The 19,768-nt window shown below is 35.7% G+C and overlaps 1 protein-coding gene across 2 annotated transcripts in view; it reads left to right on the top strand.

The window, feature by feature from the left end:
- The window catches only part of LOC142351768 (uncharacterized), a 63,012-nt gene that overhangs the window by 3,920 nt on the left and 39,324 nt on the right, over positions 1-19,768 (top strand). The window contains exons 1-3 of one of the 2 annotated variants that reach the window (XM_075403917.1): positions 9,501-11,246; positions 13,381-13,628; positions 13,986-14,221. In XM_075403917.1, coding sequence (XP_075260032.1) covers positions 11,204-11,246; positions 13,381-13,628; positions 13,986-14,221 — 527 coding nt within the window. In that variant the 5' untranslated portion in view covers positions 9,501-11,203. Of the gene's footprint in view, positions 1-9,500; positions 11,247-13,380; positions 13,629-13,985; positions 14,222-19,768 lie in introns of those variants that run through there. The other variant, XM_075403918.1, reaches the window with a different exon arrangement.

Genomic DNA, 19,768 nt, shown 5'->3' with positions numbered 1-19,768 from the left:
TTGAGCAGAAACATGAGCCTTTTGGGTGTGCTCTTAAGCCTACAAAATCTAAATGAAAACATTTGATGAGGCAATTTTTGTTAAAACATTTGGGCATTGATCGATTATATGGCTCATTACAAAGACAATAGCGCTCTTGAAAAGTTAATTTTGTCTCAACGTTGCTCTTAATTGGGCTTTCTTTTGCATTACTTTTTGGCTGATGGCTCTTTTGGCGGCTAAAGGCAATTTGCACGGTTTTAGCCTTTGCGCTGTTTTCAACTCATGATTTGAAAGAGAGTACATCATGTTGACCAGAATAAGGAGCCTCTAAGGGCTGTTTTACACGGTCAACACGCAGCCAGATATGAGAACATTCAGAGAGTTCTTTCGGAATAAAAATGTTGACTTTGGAACTTGATCTTCTTTTTCTCTCTGAGGGGAAAACTAAACATTCTAGATGACTTTGTAGCTGGCGAATATACTCAGAAGGCAACTTTTCTAATTTATCATTGACTATGGCATTCGGGAATAGATCATCAAGACCAGTGGTGGCCGATAATGCAGAAATTCCATTTTCGTCAGGTTTAATTCGAATTCCAAACAGAACAATAGGCAAGGCTCTGAGCCAATCGCTTCTAGCCGACTTTAAAGCCTCTTCATGTGTTCTATAAAATCTTTCCATCTGACCGTTTGATTGAGATTGATAAGCAGTTGTTCTTAGTTGATAAGAGTCAATAGTTTTTGCTAAGCATTCGAAGAGTTCTCTTTCGAATTGAGAACCTCTGTCTGTGGTTATGTATGAAGGCACGCCAGATCTAGAAAACCAGGAATTTCGAAAGGCATCACTTTTAACAACAGCTGTAATTGATGGTACAGGTTGTGCTTCAACCCATTTTGTCATTCTGTCGGCAAACGTTACAAGATACCTATGAGGAGAATCGAACTGCTGAAAAAGGTCCCACAATATCTGGATGTATATGACTGAATCTGGTAGTGCCTTCATTAAACTGGCATGTCTTAGGTTTTGTGTGTCTTGAAATTTTGTTCTGTTGGCACTGAAGATATTCTTTGCACCACAATTTGATATTTTGTCCAGCTTTGGCCATGTAATTCTTGCTAGAATCATCCTTTTTGCAACTTTCCAATCAGGATGACATAAGTCATGGAACTGGCTGAAAATAGGAAAGCGACAATCCGGAGATAAAATAGGTCGTGGAACAACAGATTTATTACAGAGAAGTTTCTCATTGCCAATAGTAACCTCTTGAACTCCGTTCAAATTTTCATTTGTCATTTGAGTACGAAAATTTGTCTGTCTTTTCGCTATTTCTGGTAAATCAAAAATATCGATATAGACGCCGGATATATTTTGAGATTGTTCATTAGTACCAACTAAAGGACAAGAGAAACAATCGGCATCGATATTTTTTTCGATCCAGACAAATGGTGAATTACATCTATATATTCAGCTATAAAAGAAAGCTGTCTGGCTTGTCAAGGACTATGGTTATTAGATGCGCTTAATCGATAAAAAGTGCAAGCTATAGGCTCGTGGTCGGTGAAAACAACAGTTTTTTTGCCTTCTATGAGAGAACGAAATTTAACGGTTGCAACATAAAGTGCAAGCAGTTCATTGTCAAAAGTGCTATAATTTCGTTCTGCCTGTGTTAGGCGTCTAGAGAAAAATGCAAGTGGTCGGTTTTTGTCTGAACTCGATATCTCATTGAGAGCTGCACCAATAGCTGTTTCTGAAGCATCAGCTGTTAATGACAAGGTGGTATCTTGTGATATATGGTGAAGAAGTACTGATTTGCTCAAGCCTTCTTTAAGTGCGCTAAAAGATTCTGAATGCTGGGGAAGCCAATCATAAGTGCTTTCCATGGTATTCAAAAGCAAATTAGCTTTATTCATTTTTTTCCTGTGTTGGTTGACTTGAATTAAGAAGATGCTGGAAAGGTTCAATAATTTGGGCATATTGCGGAATATGCTTCCTGTAAAAAGAAGACATACCCATTATTCTTCGGAGCTCTTTGTAACTTTTGGGTTCTTCTAAACCAATCAAGCTTTCAACTTTTGATGCAAGTGGTTGAATACCATCAGAGGAAATTTCAAATCCTAAGAAATCAACAGTTTCTTTAAGCCATAGTCAGGTTTTTACGCAAGCCATAATCATTTAATCTTTTTAACAAGCGGTCAAGTGTTTCAAGATGTGACTCATTATCAGAGGATGCAACCAATACGTCGTCTTAGTACACAAACACATCTGATACATCGTGAATGACGCGTTTTTCCTGAATTCTTCAGACCGAATGGCTTTCTGATAAATTGGAACAAACCAAAAGGTGTAGTTATGGCTGTTTTTTTCTATATCATCTGAGTGAAGCGGCATCTGATGGTATGTTTTGACCAAGTCAAGTTTGCTAAAAATTTGTCTGCCATTGAGTTCAACCATTGAAAGCTGAGGCATTGAATAACTATCTCTGGCAGTTATAAGATTTAGAGATCGATTGTCGCCACAGGGTCTCCAGTCGCCTATTTCTTTCTTCGGAACCATATGCAAAGGCGATGAATACAGACTCTTAGATGGTCGTATTATACAGAGCCGTTGCATTTCATCAGAAGCGTTTTTGGCAATTTTTAGTTTTTCTGGAGTCAACTGTCTTGGTTTAGAGAAAACTGGTTTCCCGGATGTTTCAATTTTTTGGACTGTTTTATTTTCTGCTTCGACATCAAAACTAACATCAGCAAAAACATCAGAATATCTTTCCATGATTGCTCTTTGTCTATCGTTTTCAATTGACAGAAAAACATTTAACAACCTGGACTGATAAATGACTGTATGCAACTGGTGTTAAAGATTGTCTCGTAGAAAGACCTGTGACGTTGTCAGTTAAGGTGAGGTTATCACAATTAACTGTAATGTTGAATTCATTCAGGAAGTCTAAGCCATTAATATTGTCTTTGACATCTGCTAACAGTTCTAGTTTTGACATCCATTGACAGTTCTAAGTTTTGTTACAGTAGGTGTTAAGAAGTTTGTATTAACAAAACTTGGCATAATAATAATTGATTGAACCTGTGTCTGCTATGAAATCAATTGGATTGTCTCCTAATTTAGCGGCTATGCGAATGCAGAGATTAACCCAAGAGGTTGCCGCGCACAAACTAGGGGTTACTAGCTTGACGGATTTGCTAGAGAGTTTGCGCGAGAAGTTGGTTCTATGTTTTTGGGCTTCTGTCCTGGCCACTGACACCATGTTTTACATGATTTTGCTTTTTCAGCAAAGTAGAGATGATAGCGACAAATTTTTGGTCTTTGACCTGCTGTGAAAGGTCTATATGTGTTCTTGATTGATGTTTGACTTTGAGTGGTTTACTGATTGGTTGTTTTTCGTTGAATGCTGATTGTACAATGGTCTTGTTGGCATCTGCTGTGTAGAGTCTGCAATTACGTTTGGAGGACTTGTGGCAACTACAGTATTTGAGTCGCTGTAAATTGTATCAGCTAATTTGGCAAATTGTTCAACAGGAAGTTTTAGGTGGGCTGAGAGTGCTGTTTTCACAGAATTTGGCATTGCTTGCATTAACCTGTGCTTTATGACATCGTCATCTAACGTCAAGTTACATTCAGCAAGCTTTCGTTGAATTCTCATCAAGCACAATGAAGGTTTTTGACCGTCAAATGAAATCATTCCCAGGGCTTCTTCAATCGTTTCTTGTTTTGACTTCTGGAAAATGCCGGAGATATGATCTTTGATGTCTCTATAATTGTCTATGCCCATTGGAAGATTGATTGCAACGTTTTCAGGAATTGCAGCAAGTATGTGATGGAATTTTGTCTCATCATTTGTTATTCCGGCAAGGACAAATTGAGATTTCATTTGACGGAACCATAATCCAGGATTTGACCTGTAGAAAACAGGAGGTTTCACAGAAACTCTTCCAACGTAACCACCTGAAGCTAAATTTTGCTGAGCAAGCAACAAAATTGGATCTATCGCTCCAGCAAGAGTTTGGGACCCTGATGGAAATTGTCCCCCAATACCCGAACCTACCAAACCTGCAGTGTCACCTGAACCTGTACCTATTCCTGTACCCGCTATACCAATACCTGTTATTACCATACCCGAACCTGTACCTATCAATCATCGACCAGTACCTACCAAACCCTGACGAGTACCTACCGAAACTGAACCTACCGTACCCAACCCCCCCCCCCCAAGCCTGTACCTACCGGGCTACCCCTTGAACCATACATCACCGTAAAACCTGTAATGGGAAAAAATATTGGGGCCCCGGAAAAGAAACGCGTATATTAACAGTTAAACGTCACCATTGTAGGAGTTGGGGAATCCTAACTTAATATTTAAATACGCGTTTCCCTTTAAAACAATAGGTATGTATTTTTTAATGTAATGGAAGCGTAAACAATATTTGTATTTTTGAAAGTTTTCTCTCTCTCTTCCTCATTTGGTAGACAATTAAGCCAAAAATGTTGATAAACGGGGTCGAAACATTGTGTGCGAACGCACATTACCGAGCTTACTTGTCATTTTGAAGGTTAGCTCGAAATAATTGATATTGACTCGTATTATCAAAACCCTAATGTTCTGTAAATTTATAGTTAGCTTGAAACAGCTGAAAATTGTATTAATTAAAAGTATTAAATAGTTTGTAGTGCAAAGATTTATCCACATTTTAGCATGATAAGGATTAAACTGTATTGTTGTTATTCAAGTAGCTGTTTAAGAAAGTTTGAGAGTCGTTTTTTCCGAGTTGATAAATGCAAATATTGCATTTCAACCTCTGCTAGAAAACTCAATTTCTAACTGGTTTAACAGTGGTACTTTAGTAAAGGTGACAAAACATTCGTTTGCACTTCTTTTAATAATCAATTTATATTTTTCTTCAATAAAGCAGCGCTATCATCGTACAGGCAGAGGCAATTTTCCTTTGTTGGAAACTTTTGAAAATTTTACTGAAATTTTGCTGATTACTGAGGAAGGTCTTTAATCGGTTATTTGCACACATGCTTTCAGTCTGACTAAATTTGGTTAAAAAATCGGAAATTAAAGAGCAATTTTTTCCCAATTTCACCATTTATTTATATCTCTCTAAATTTGTTAATTGAAATTATCGACATTGAAGAGGTAACAGTTTTGTAGGAGTTGGGGAATCGTAACATAATATTTAAACACGCCTTTCCCTTAAAAACAATAGGTATGTATTTTTTACTGTAATGGAAGCATATAGAGATATCGACTGTAATAAAGACAATCAACAAAGCTTATGAAGCTAAGACGTGGTTAGATAAAAACCATGATTTCTACATTTCCGATTTCATTTTGAACGATTTGACTTTCTTACATGACTATACTTGATACAATGACCTCTAATTGCTACTGTATCCTACAGTTTTTCGTTATGTCATTACAAAATCGAGAGGCTGATAATTTAAAAGTTTTTTGTATAAAGTTTTAATCTTAAGATTCAGTTTTTTAGTTGAAAGAGTAAGGTGCAAATTTCCCTATTGAATGACAGAACAACTTGATTACTTTTTGATGTTTCATCTCAAACTATTTCCATGGCCTGTTCTGGATCCATGCAGCAATGTTGTTTCTACCATGTTCGTTGTGTTCACTATATATTGCTGTTTCAACATCTTTTTCACGATGCTTGTTGTTATATTCCTCATAGCTGAGAATTACTCTAGAACCTTTGAATTTAATTCGTAATTGTAATTTTGATTTTTGTCTTTCTCCAATGATTTATTTGAACTTTAAAGGCGGTTTGTTTTCAAAAAGGCGGTTTGATTACTTCAAGGCAAAAACAGCCAAGTCCGGAGGCAATACTGCCTTCTATGTTGCCTGGAGACCTTTTTTTATGTACAAAGTTGAACTTTGATGTTCTTATTTTGGTTTGCCAGTAGGGCTTTGATAAATTTGGCTAATTGGGTGACTCGTATATTTAAAACGACTGACATTTTTCTTCTGATGTTGGCCTATTACTGCCTCATCACTTACTCCAATTATTTTTGCCCAAAATGAAACAGTGTAAAATGTGGACCTACTTCTTTGCGTGCTTTCAACTTCTCTTCATGATTTGGCGAAGAAATCAAAAAGGAAAACAAAACGAAAACGCAAACTTTTTTTAAAAAACATCAAAATGTCAAGCAAATTAGTTGAAAATTTGACGGTTAACTGTAGGCGCTATTTTGTTACGCCAGAAGGTCGAGTGTTCGCATATGGCGGATCCTCGCAATTTGCTATTTGTCTTGCATTCAGTGGGCTGACAGACTAGTTCATTGTTCACTTCGCTTGTGTGTCTCAGTTGTCAGTTCACGACATAATTGCTAAGAGATCACATTCAACTGCAATAGTTTAAAAGCATCGAGTGGTTTAGGTACAGAACTTCGGCTGTGCTGCCTTCCACCTGAGGACTGTTTCGTGTTACAGGGTTTCCCATAACGTTGAAATAAGTCAACTTTTAAAAGTCACTTGACAGTTCAGAATTCAAATTTCTCGTGAAAAGAAACCTGATGAGATCAGGAGCGGACGTTCGAATTTATTACATTTAGAAAAAATATATTATAAATTTGAACTTAATTCAACTTAATGAAGAAAGTACGAAGACACAAATGACAAAATGGATCTCCATTTGAATGTTAAGTGCCTTTATTTCAACTTTATGGGAGACGCCATATATAGCGTGTCCAATAAAGTTGAAATATATAAAAGTTTCAAAAATCACTTGACAGAGTTTGAAGTTCAAACGTAAAAATGTTACACAAAACAAGTTGAAAATGGATGTTGACAATCAAATGACAACCTGGATGCTAACTGCATGTTCTTATGGTTTTCGGACGTTTGATTATTGTTCCAACCTTTTCCGAAATGGGGGAATAGTTAAAATGGAGTTTTGATTTTCATGAGTCTTTTAAAGTTTCAAGCCAAAAAATTAAATATTTTAAACTATTTTTAAATCTTTTTTCTGTTTTAAAAAAATTCGTAAAAATAAGGTCTTATGCGCCAGGTATCTTTTCTCCTGATTGAAAACTAGCGAGTGAACCAATGTCTTTATGTATCGAAAACTTTGTTGATTGATTAGAAAGCATTCAGAGCTCCGAAAATTCTTTTTGGTATCAATTCGACGTATTTCAGAGCGTATAACTTTTTTTTCAGTTTCAAAACCGCGGAGACGTAAAAATAGATGAAATCAAATTTAAAAAATCAGAATTTTTCAGCGAAAAAAATGGTTTTTTTTCTTTTCTTTATTTTGTCAGAGAAGATATTGCGAACTAGTGTGATGTAGCTTACAATGCCAAAGAGTTTGAAAATTAGGGAGTTTACTTTTTGCAAGGCTGAAAAAATTGATATAAAATATATTCTTTTAAATTTGAAAATTATTTTGACTACCCTTCATTTTGAATTTGTTCCTTGACTTGGTTTGTTTCTGTCTATTGAAAATTAAAGTTTGAAATTTAAGAAAATTTGAAGCGAACTTTCTTTTCTTTTCAGTTTTAAAGAAAATTATTAAAATTTTTGTTCTTTAGCAATAGAGGATGGAAACCTCAAATTTCCTGAAAATAAATTTTGTTCAGCACTAATTAACTGCCTTTTAGGCCAACAAAAGTGTTCTGTTAAATGTTGGACACAAATAGAGGCAGCGTGTTAAAACTGTTAGAAATCTTACAAAATTATAAAAATTGCGGTTTTAGAGATTCTTCTAACACAATTTTGTTGTCACTTAAGCAAGCTGTTAAACCATCTGTCCGATTTTGAAAAATTAATTTGCCCCTTTACCTCATGAAACATCAAAAACGACGCAATTTTTCGATAAACTTATTAAAATTTCATTTCTATGTTTGGTGTCAGTTTTTTGTATTGTTCATATTTTCAGGGAAGATCGTCACTGTAATCTGATGTAGCTAACGCAATACCAAGGAATTTGGGAGTTTGAGAGTTTAAGGATGGCCAGGCTCGTAAACTCAATACAAATGTTCATAGTTTTTTAATGAAAATTAGAAAAATATTTTGCCTACCCTTCCTTTTGAAATTGCTATCCTAACTGATCTTTCAAGTCTTTGAGCATTTTGTCATTAGAAAGTTAATTTTTTTGATAGTTTTTGATTTCTTATATTTTTCAAATTCAAGCACCTAAGGGCTGAAAACAAATTATTTGCAGCACAACTAAATTTCTGCATTTTAGCCCAACACAACCGCTACCAAACATATTAAACAAAAATAAGGCAGAGTGTAAAAACTGTTCGCAATTATACAAAATTAAAATAATTGCTAAAAGTTTGCCACAAATTGCGGTTTTTAAACATTTTTAACACAATTTTGCTCTCATTAAATCAAGTTGATAACCCATTTGGGAGATATCAAAATAAAAATTGGTCCCTTAATCTCGTGAAGCGTCAAAAAGGCCTTAATAAAAATTATAAGTTCCTTTGCAAAATGTAGTTGCAAAGATTTTTTGGTATTTAAGCTGCTGCTGAATAATTGAACACCAATGAACTCGAGATTTAGAAGGTTAACGGATCGCCAAGGTTAAAAACGTCGTACAAATGTTTAAAAGTTTTTTTTTGAAAATAGAAGAAAATTATTGTTAGTCTCTGAGTGATCTGTTAAATAAAAATTGAAGTTTTTGTATCGTGATTCTCATCAAATAAAACTGAGACTTATTCAAGAACTTTAAAAAAATTTAGTATCTGTTTTTCAGTTCTTGTAAATTTTATTAGAATTTTCTTTCTTTAAAAATACATTACAATGAGTGAAAGGCCGATATCATAAAAATTACACAACGAGTTTTTGTCACCACTACTAATTAACTACCTTTTGGGCAAACAAAAGCGTTCCGTTAATTGTTAAACACATAGAGGCAGAGTGAAAGATTCTTCTGGCAAATTTGTTTTCACCAAATCAAGCTGGTAACCCATCTGCAAGATTTTGAAAAATTAAGGGGCCAATTAAGCTCATGAAGATTCAAAACCGACACAATTTTGCGAAAGACGAAAAGTTCCATTCAAAGTTTAGTGTCAAAATACGATTACTGATACAATTACCTCAATTTGTTACAAGTACTTTCCTACAATTGATAAACGTTGCTTTCGGAAACTACCAACTATTTCTCTGACAGAACTTAAACTTATTTCTGCTTCCTTGAGAAGTATGTTGCAACGTTCTGTGGTACGCACAGACTCTCACGAGTCTTCTTTTTTTCAAGTTTATGGGACAGACTATATTTAAAACAATTACAACCGGTAATTGTTCCTATTATTGTTACGTTTTTGAAGGCTCCAATTCTTTTCCCTCAGATTCGTATAGCCCCGCGTATCCTAAGACCATATCATCTCACCCCTCTATCATTTCAACCCGCAAATTTTTCAGCCCAATACCCGTTTCCAAAACTACTTATCCCATAGTTTGGGTGGTAATACAGCAATATTTTACCCAAACCATACGTATGCCTAATCTTTTATGTCAATGGTACCAATTATATATGAATCAAATCGAGGTGAAATGCTGGAGGGGCAAATTAACAGAGGTTAGACAATTGGTGTTTACTCAAATAGGGGTCAGAAAGCTGCGCACCTTTTTTGAATTAGAGACCAGTAATTTGCCTGCTGACCCCTCCTATGTTCTAGACCACCGCATATGTGATTCCTTACAATACCTATTTTTTTTTCTGTTTTTACGTAATTACAGTTTAAACTTGCGGTTAAGCAGAGATTATATTTTAAGCAATTGCTTTTTCTCTTGATGAAATTATTCATAGCCCCCAGATTTTGTTGCTGAAAATGTGAAACTGATTTGAATGCTGCGCCAACTTAGTCGATTTAACAATTTTAGAATTGGAAATGAAGCTTTTATTATCTAATTTTTTCCAACCCAGCTCACACCTCGTTAGAGGTTATAAAGTTTATTGTCTTAGACGTACTCTTACCCCCTCCCCCATCTCTCACCTGCTGTAAAATATGTACCCTTTTGTCCTTTCATGTGTGCATGGTCTAATTGATTTGGTACAACATGGGAACAGTATAAAGTGGTGTGTCAAAGGGCTGTTATTGATGCGTGATTTTATGGTTTCAAAATTTGATTGATATTTTTCCTTGTCTGATTTGGGAGCACCTTTTCCCTTATCTACACTCAAATGCACTCTACCTCATTTCACCTCCTTCTATTTCTCAAATCCCACCAAACAGCGCTTAAGTGAATTTTAATTGCCCAACAACATTTTCTGCGTTTATTCAACCATTTTTGAATGACATGCATTTGAAACTCTTTTTGTGACCCGTAAGCGTGTGCTTCCTTTTAGCGCCCATAGTTTTGGGAAAAATCGATTTGAAATTCAAAATCGGCTTATATTAACGCCTGTGTGTCTTTTAATTACCTACCGCTCATAAAATTTTCTCATCGTATTTTGGATTGAATTGTTTTTTTTTGTAGATAGCTTTAAGAAGGTAGTTCAAAATTAATTTCAAAATATAAGCAAGTTAGCAGTTATTGTTGGTGTGAGCAAATTGAATAAGTAATGTTTGTTTGATTCAACGTCGTTCGTATCAATAAAAGCGTGTTTATCTATTTGGAAGCTCTTTTATCTCTTATTTGTCTGAAGGGCTTTTATGTTTATTTATCAGGCATCATTTGATGCTGTCTGCCTTTTATTCAAATCATGCTTCCCATTTCTGCGATTTATTCCTGCCTATGTTTGCGTTCCTAGAACGTTCTTTGTTTATATTTGTTTCTCTATTGCTGTTTTGTGAAACAGTAAATCAGCTGGTCCCCGAGTTATGCTAATAATTGCTTTGTTATAACCGGTTGTCATTTTCACGTCTATGAATTAAGCAAAAATGTCAGCAACGTTTAAATTTTCTCTTTACGCCTTTCAGGATTATAATTTGTTAGAGAGTTGCAAAACGTTATTTTGACAAAAATTTGTGGTCATATTTATTCCATTGATATTGGATCGACTTGTCGAATTCCATGTTTTGTTTTCTTTTCATGATTGTTTCACGATCCATTAACTGGCCATTGTTTAGTATCCTTCACTGTTGGCAGATGATTGTTCACTTTTATTACGGGCCAGGACACAAAAAGGTCTCCTGGTTTAACTATCCAGCCGTTCTTGTATATTTTTATTGCTCCCTTTTTAGCCATAATTTTGTCCCAGTTATTGCCGGCTGTTAAACAAGTGAAGCGTTCTTTCTTTACTTCCAATGGACAAGGAGGTGAAAATTCGAATCTGTTTTCTTCTCATAGGTGAGTTGGGTTATTTTTGGGTTTTTCTGTTTATAGCCCCAAATACAATTATAACCCAAGTGATGTGTTGGGTAAAGACTGCAATGATTAATTAGAGATAAATTGGGCATCTGTGATACTGATTACTGTGAAAATGGTCGAATAAATACAGAGCAGATGACAATGATCTTGTACTATTTATCGTGTGCGAAGATCAGAATATATGTTTAAACCTGCTCTTAATATCGCCCATGTGCCTTTATTTGATTGATCCATTTTTATCTGCTTTGGAATCTTAAATACATTAAAAACCATTAAAATTTGCTATGATTGTGCAACCTAAGTAATGCAACGAGATATTAAGGTTCGATCGAAAGAGTAAGATTTACTTTCTGTCTTTGCTCCAAATATGCAGTTTTTAAATCTATTTTAATGGCCATGAATTCCCAGTCTTGTCAACGTTTAAGGAAGTCAATTGAAGATGTAGAAATTGAGGCCATAAAAAACGTGGACTGTCATGTGGAAGAACTTTATCAGTATTGAATGGAAAATAAATCTATTTTCTGGTCATTCTACTCTCATAATTGGTTAGAGTGACTTTTTAATGAGCATTCAAATATCAGCAGTTTTTGAAATCAATGAAGATGGTTGTAAAAGTAGAAACTTAATCTTCGTCGGTTAGCGCCATGACGGTAGCGTAATGGCCATATTCAGTACTGTCTCATCTTATGATTGTCAATGGCTTCATTTTTACAATATTATAATTGTTTCTTTTTTGTGCTCTAATAGTGGCCCTATTATCAAATACTTTTTTGTGAAGTTGGACAAAATTGCACTGATACTTGGAGGCTGTTGAAATATTCTCTTAAGTATTTCTCGAGGCTGTATAGTTATAATTTGTTGTTTCGGGAGTTATAGAAGCAGAGTATTAGAACTAATAGAAGCAGCAATAAGTTTTACAGATTACAATCAAAATCTGACATCTCCACATTTAATTTAAAAAAGTAAAAGAAACAGACCAAAAAAGAACCTTTCTTCTGTAATTGCACATCTACAAAGCTATTGCGGATACTTTCTGGCAATCTGCCAGCTATGTTATGACTGTTGTTTACATGATTGAAAAGAAACCGTTCACTTGACTTGTGGTTCTAGTCAATTTTTTCCACATTTGCTATATATTAAATTTTTACTTGCAAGTCAAAGTATCCGACAATTTGTTTATGGTTGAGCTGTGGCCTTGATAACCCAGATAATTTTTAGGCAATAACTTTTTTCTCCTGCTTCCACAATTGCTGTGGAAAATGAAGCATCTTTGTATTGTTAATAGCATTGTCTACGCAACCGGCTATTGTTGAGTTCCTAGCGGTTTCAATTATATTAAACGTGCGGTCTTTTTTCCAGACTCAACTTGTCTCTTTTTTCATCACTCTGAGAAGCAGGAGTAAGCCTAACCACATAAGGCAATCTAAATAACGTGCATATTCTGATTATTAAAAAATCACTTGTTCTAATCACAACCGACAGTATGAGAATCAATCAACTCCTATTTTCCATCCATCTGCTCGGAATTTCATGTTTGACCATAGTTATCAAATACTTTTTTTTGCGAAGTTGGAGAAAATTGCACTGATAGGCTATTGAAATGTGCTCTTAAGGTTTTCTCGAGGCTGTTTAGTTATAATTTGTCGGATGGTATGAGAATCAATCAACTATTTTCCAGCGATCTGCTCGGTTTTTCATGTTTGACTATAATGATTAAATCAGAAAGATGAGATTTAAGTATGAGTTGTTATTGTATTTGCCTCATTAGTGTCTGGCCTCTAATTGAAAAGTTGAGGATTTTAATAATGGCAGCGAAGTGTACCTGTTTTTTGTCGAGGTTACGATCGCTGCTGACTTCTATGAGTGCTATGTGGTGAAGTATAATTGAAAACATATTTAATTTTAACGTGATTTTTTGTGTATGGTAAAACATTTTATCCCATTTCGTGATTAACTTTTTAACCAGTAGTGTTTTCTCAACAGACATGAAAGAAATTTGCATGATGACGACGAACGTATTTTATGAGCCGATGAACGTGTTTTAGATAAAAATTGATACTAAATTTGAGTAACAGTACTGTTGGTGAACTGTTCGTTTGATTGCGTTTGCAAGGTGACATTGACACGAAAGCTCAGAGTTTCGTGGCCGAAGTGTTAATTGAGGCAACCTGGGCCTCAGAGGAATCTGGAGATGAGTTCGATCCCAAACTGGTCATCACCAATCTGGAGGAGTCCAGGAAAGAAACAACATGGCGCAGCTGCGAGTATGACACAGAGTCAGAGACCTCATATGTCACCATGCACTGGAGAATCAAAGGAGTATTCTATGAGAATATGGAGCTGGAAAACTTCCCAAGAGATGTAAGTGCCTTAACGTTTAATTCCGTGTTTTTCAATCTTCGTAAATCTTTGAATGAAGCAGATGAGTATCCTAGTTGTTCAGATTTTTTGGTTAAATTGTTTTAATAACATGTCATTTGTCTGCCACTTTTCTCTAAAATAAACTTCTGAAAGAATTTAAACAAATGAGTCTGAGCTAAATTGCGCTTGACATTAATTTTTCATAATCCAGACTGCATTAAAACGAAGTTCTAATAGCTGCATCATTAATGGATTCGGATATAAATTACTGACTCTAGCTGGGCAAAAATTTTAAACAAAACTTGATAACATGGAAGAGCTCAAATGTATTTTGATGAACTTGTTTTTCTGTCTCAGGTGCAAGATATAAGTATCAGCGTATCAAGTGACTGGCATGCAAACGAGATTGAGCTGATGCTGGATTACTCCAAGATGAGCACTCTAGATGTGGCCAACTTCCAGGATGACCAGGAGTGGACTCTGTTCAGACATGTGGAATTGGAAAGAGTGCCGGAGGATCCGGAAAGTGAAATTGAACTGGGATATACGGCTGGATTTGTGATTGCCAGGTGCAGAGTGGCAAGGAGATCCAAGTTAGTCTTTAATTATTTGCACTTTTTTGAGGTCTTTACCCACAATTATGGCCCTCATCTTCTCTATGCTACTCGTTCACTTTTTTTCAACACTGAAGGTCCCTCTGATGACGTGCACTCATCTATATCTACATTCAGGAATTCTTCAATCATTTTGTCCATAATGTTGAGTCTGTCCCCACTGTATTTCGGTTAGCACAGCATACTCAGGAGTTTCTCACTGATCAGAAATCTCCAGCGCGTCGTTAACAACATTCATGAAAACTATAGCCTTTCTGACTTCGAATCTTCAAGAGCTCCACTTGAGTCAACTTTTGACTACTGTTGACATAGGATTGCGTGCTCCATAACATTGTTGCACAGCCAATGCGCGACTACATCAGAGGAGGAGTTGTTGCCACCGTTCATCAGAGGAGCAAGTGATATCGACATAAAAATTTGTAACGTTGAAGCGTTTGAACTTGATTTTAATTTGCTTGGTGGCACTCCTAAGTAATTTGACCAAATCTTGTGACCTTTTTAATTGTTCCACGACGGTTGACTGCGCTATAACTATGTAGTAATCCATTTAGAACTTTTCGCAGACTGGCTGCTCCTCATCGGAGATCTCTGACTCTGTCTCTCGCGTTTCGCAGTAATGCGTAATTTGCGAACGTCGGTAAATCCTTCGCACCGAAGATGTGCCTGGTGTACTGTTGCACCCCGATGTTTATGAAAAACGCCACAATAAACAACGAATCCGTCGCAAGTGCACATATACGCAAGAACATACCTTCACAGGCAGTTTCAACGGAGAACTGATGCTGACGGAAGGGCATCAGAGTGTGGATTAGTTTCTTCGACGAGTCCGTACTGGTGGGATATATCTTCTTGAATGTCATGCCTTAAAATTTTGAAGCTCTTTCCAGACCCCTGCAAACTTTTTCTCGTCTTGTTGGCGTTTACAACCGAGTGATGAAGTGGAAACAATTCTCTTTCATTACAATGCTTACTATTCCGATCTTTCAGATTGATCATATAACCTTCTTCGAGAACGTCGTGTATGGTTCATAACGTTCGCGTATTATGGGATACTTGCTGAACCTCTTTCCAGGACTTGAATTGAGTCGTCGCTTTAAAGTAATTTTTGGGTAGTTTTATATGATAACTCTTCTTCTGCTTATTATTTTCTACCTTTTAGAATCGGCTATGTAGGTGCTAATGCCAAGTGCTATATTGCATGAAGACTGAGTTATCGTTGTAGTTTCCTTTCTAGTAAAGGCTTAAAATTGCGAGTTTTTGCTAAGTGCTATTCAGAGCAGGGGTTCGGTAAAAACGCTCTTTTTCTGCTACAAGTTTTTTATTCAAGTCCAAGTAACCAACTGAACTGTAGTGAGCAGAATCGTCTTAATGAATTTCAAAATAATGAATGCGTGCTGTATAAATTTACAAGTCTTTTTCAACCAATCAGAATTTAGCATCGTCATATTTTACTTCATCAGAAGACCAGAGCTTGCATACATACCTGATAGTTTGTACTAAAAGGGGTCTGTGGCTGTCTGCATCTGGTCCTATTTCGACTTATTTACTTATAGGCAGTTGAGCACAATTCCGATTTAGCAGAGTGAGCTGGAGGCATACAGTGCTATTAAGCAGGTCAGTAGTAACATGAGCAAGAGTGGAGGGGGGGGGGGTAAAAGGATGTACCTATGTATTAACATTAGGTATAACCTCTTTCCCTCCAATTTCCAAAGATGTACCTCCTCAGAGCATGATAGCCAAGCTGTTCACACGAAAGGGGTTAGCAAGATAATGTTTATTTTATAAATTAGATAGGATGACTCATTGACAGTTACGTAAGATTTGCGTAATTTTCAAAGACGTATCTCACAGCATGATACCCAAGCTGTCTATACGAAAAGGATTAGCAAGATAGTGCCGTAACAACAAATTATTTAGGATGAGACATATGTTCAGCAGAAGGAACCAGGGGGGATTAGTAGGTTGCTAAAGAAACAGCGGGTATCCAACTGTTGGGACATAAGCTAATTACTCATTCTCATATCTTTTTTTTTTTAAAAAATGTCGTTGAACTTAAATAAATTTTGTTTAAAAAATGTCGGTTTACTTAAATAATTTTTGATTTAAAAATGTCTTTTTTTACAAAAGGTTTTTAACAAAAAATGTACATCTTGATTTTTCTTAAGTTTCAATTTTAACATATTTCAATTTTATTAAAATCATCTTTTTGTTTAAAATAGCGTTTTACTGTGTCGTTTTAAGCTGAAGATTCATTTTCCCGATTTCAGAAAAAGTTGTATTATTTTTTTTGAAAATTTCCATTTGTTCTCCAATAAAATAATCTGCCAGATCTGATTTTTGAACGTGTTGCTGATCAGAAACATGATCGATTTATTTTGTTTTTTGTCTTGGTTGAACATAAGTGGTCTAAAAAAATGCAAATAACTCCGATTCTTCCTTTACTTCCTTCAACATCTTTTCTTTCAAAACTTCATTCAGATTTAGATTAAGCTCCTAACACGGAAGCATCAACATTTAAAACGGTATTAACCGATAACAATTTGTATTATACTTTGAGGTGGATTGCACTAGAATAAAAACAGAGACTACTAGCTTGACACTTCCGAAGGATTTATGGAGAACTTTAGAGGCAGCTTGACATCATAATCTCCACCTAGTCGAAGAAAAATTCAACAATTCATTGTGTTCTCTCCAAACTTATTTTCAAACCATTGAAAGAATTCCAAAAGAACAAGGGTTTCACCCGTTGAAAGACAGCAAAGGTATTCTGCTCCCGTACTCTCGTGACGTAAATCACTACGGTGTTTGTTGGGTAGAAGACATGTTCTGCAAACGTGCCGACTCGTTTTCTAAGAAATCAGAAGCCTTCAATCTTCCCTATATCGAGGACCTTACTCTTCCTGCGATCCTGGAAAATTCAAATGACAATGATGAGAGTGAATCATCTCAACCAAATATCCCTTTCTCGAACTACGTGTATTCTCCAATCTAAGTCTTAATAGTGAGATAACTCGCATGTGTTCGATGCCAAATTTTCCCTCACGTGACTAAATATAGAAAACTCATCTTTGACATCACGTGATGTTACTGAAAACAGAATTGACATATTTGTTACGTCATGATATACACTCCATTTTTACTAGTTACGATTTATTTCGTAAGATCTTATTGGTTACGAAGTTTTTTTTCGCAATTCTTCTCGTTCTTACCTAAATTTCATTGGTTCAATATATCACGCTCTTTCTTGAAGATAATTCATTCATTTTTTCTTTCCACTTTCAATATTCAGTTACCCTTGTATACCCAATTTTTCTTATTTCTGGCTTAAAAACTTGTTTTAATAAAAGTACTTCACATTCTCGCGTCACAGATGTATCAAAGCTCAGTCTCACTTAACTCCAAAAAACATTTCTGTCCCATCAGCAAACGAAATCTCAAAGGAAAACCAGTTGTTCCCTCACCACAGTTCGATTACCATAAAGTTCGATTGCCATAGTTACCATAACTTATCAACGATAAAAAGACAACACCGACTCAAAACCAAATGAGGAGCACTATGGAAGAAACAACTGTTTGTCCCTTCAAGAATATGATCATCGAATGTTTCAAATCAGCATCCCAGAGGAAACCATCGACACAAGCTATAACTGGACTCATTTGAAAGTCTTTCGCGAAAAATTGGAAACTGAACTTGTTTTGCATCAGTTTCTGATGCTATCGGTCGGAGAATTGAAGCTTGTTGTTGAAAAGTTACGTGAGATGATAAAAGAAGCACTAATGTTCAAACCTACTGTAGGCACTGCAAAGCTGGTGATTGATGACACTTTGTTCAGGCCCACTTATGTAGAAAAAGCTCGATATGTTCTGGGAGCTGAGTGAGAGACGGAAGATGTGTGTGACTAGAATATTTCTCCACGATGATCCGAACCGATGTTGTTCCACAATCAAGCTGTTGACACGAGAGACTCAAAAGGAGAAATTTAGAAGAAAAAGCTTTTTTTTCGGTCGGAGTTGGGGAGACGGAGAAACTACTTAGAATGACTGATAAAATTTTTTCGGTCACAAACCAATAAAGGTTGCAAAGTGCATAAAAGTAGTTTTAAATTTTTGTATTGTACTTTGTGATGTTTGTATTCAATAACTTTTTAGTATTTAATGTTTCGATACAGTTGCTTGATATGAACATTGAGGAAATTGCCGCGTTAGAGAAAAAAATCAGTAAAGTGAAAATACGAAAAGGAAAAACTATTTTTTAGCTCTCTGTCCAAGCTTGGACAAAAGTGTAGATCTGGATAAAATCAACAGAGAAGCTCTGTTGTGGGGACTAATAGGAGGTGGTGACTCAAAGCTAGAAAAACTTTTCAAATGGTCAAAAATTTTTATGACATGCTACATTTCTTGATGCCGCGGTATACCTGAAAATAAATCTGAATATCGGCCCTGGATATTGTTATATGGTACGATTTTTTAATTCTATAATGAATTTTTTTTCTTGGGACATGTTACAGGTCTTGCATATTGTTGTATTTTTGAATTGTCACCACGATTCCAATTAATTAAAATGCGAATCATCATTGCCTAAGGACGAACAAAAATCAGTTGCTCTCTAATGACAGATCATCTCAATCATGCATCTGACTTTATATTCGATAATAATAATCAAGAAAGGCCTCCTTGGAAAGTTTGTGGACGCACTTGCTCTCGAACAGCTTTTGTCATTTTTGCAGTGCTCAGTTGTAATACTACTGCTTCTGTTTTCAATTGTTAACCTTATTTTTGCTAGCTCTTGTGACGAACGAACAGTTTGGAGTGCTATTCTATCAAGTGCCGTTAGTTATATACTTCCTAATCCCAGAGCTTAAAATGAACAAGATCATTTCAACAAACGAACGCATTATGTATCTTGTTGGTCCTTCCGGATCTGGAAAAACTGTTTTTTATCAATGATATGCTATGAATGATCACTTTTCAGCCATCATTTGATCGAATTTCATGCTTTTATAAGCAATTTCAGCCATAGCAATTGCAGACATAGAATTCATTCATGGCGTTGAGTTGGATTTAATTGATAACTTAACCGCTGACGGCAATAAATTTTTACTTATATTTGATGATTGATTGGACATTCTTTCCAATTCAAAAAAAATTCAACGGAGCTGCGACAGCAGGTAGACATGGAAATCTAAATTGTGTCTATATCATGCATAATCTCATCCATAAAAACAGAACTGGACCTGTTGCCGAGCTGCAGACTACTCATATTGTTTTGTTCAAATCACCGAGAGATGTGCACCAAATTAATATTTTGGGAAGACAGCTAGATCTCGGAAAACAATTAAAACAGTGGGATGATGATGCAACACAAGATGGTCATCTTATGATTGTTTTGAGACCGTCTTTACCTGATTTGTTAAGATCTTGTTCAAATGTAACATTATTTCCCTCAGAATTCTTTATACCAAACAGTCGTGCTCGTATTTGTGATATTAATGATAAACGCACAAAACTATTATACTCTGAAGCTCT

Source organism: Convolutriloba macropyga, chromosome 13 (genome assembly GCF_964194025.1).
Source record: "Convolutriloba macropyga chromosome 13, txConMacr16.3, whole genome shotgun sequence".
Taxonomy (NCBI): Eukaryota; Metazoa; Xenacoelomorpha; order Acoela; family Convolutidae; genus Convolutriloba; species Convolutriloba macropyga.
This window is presented reverse-complemented; position numbering and strand designations above follow the sequence as displayed.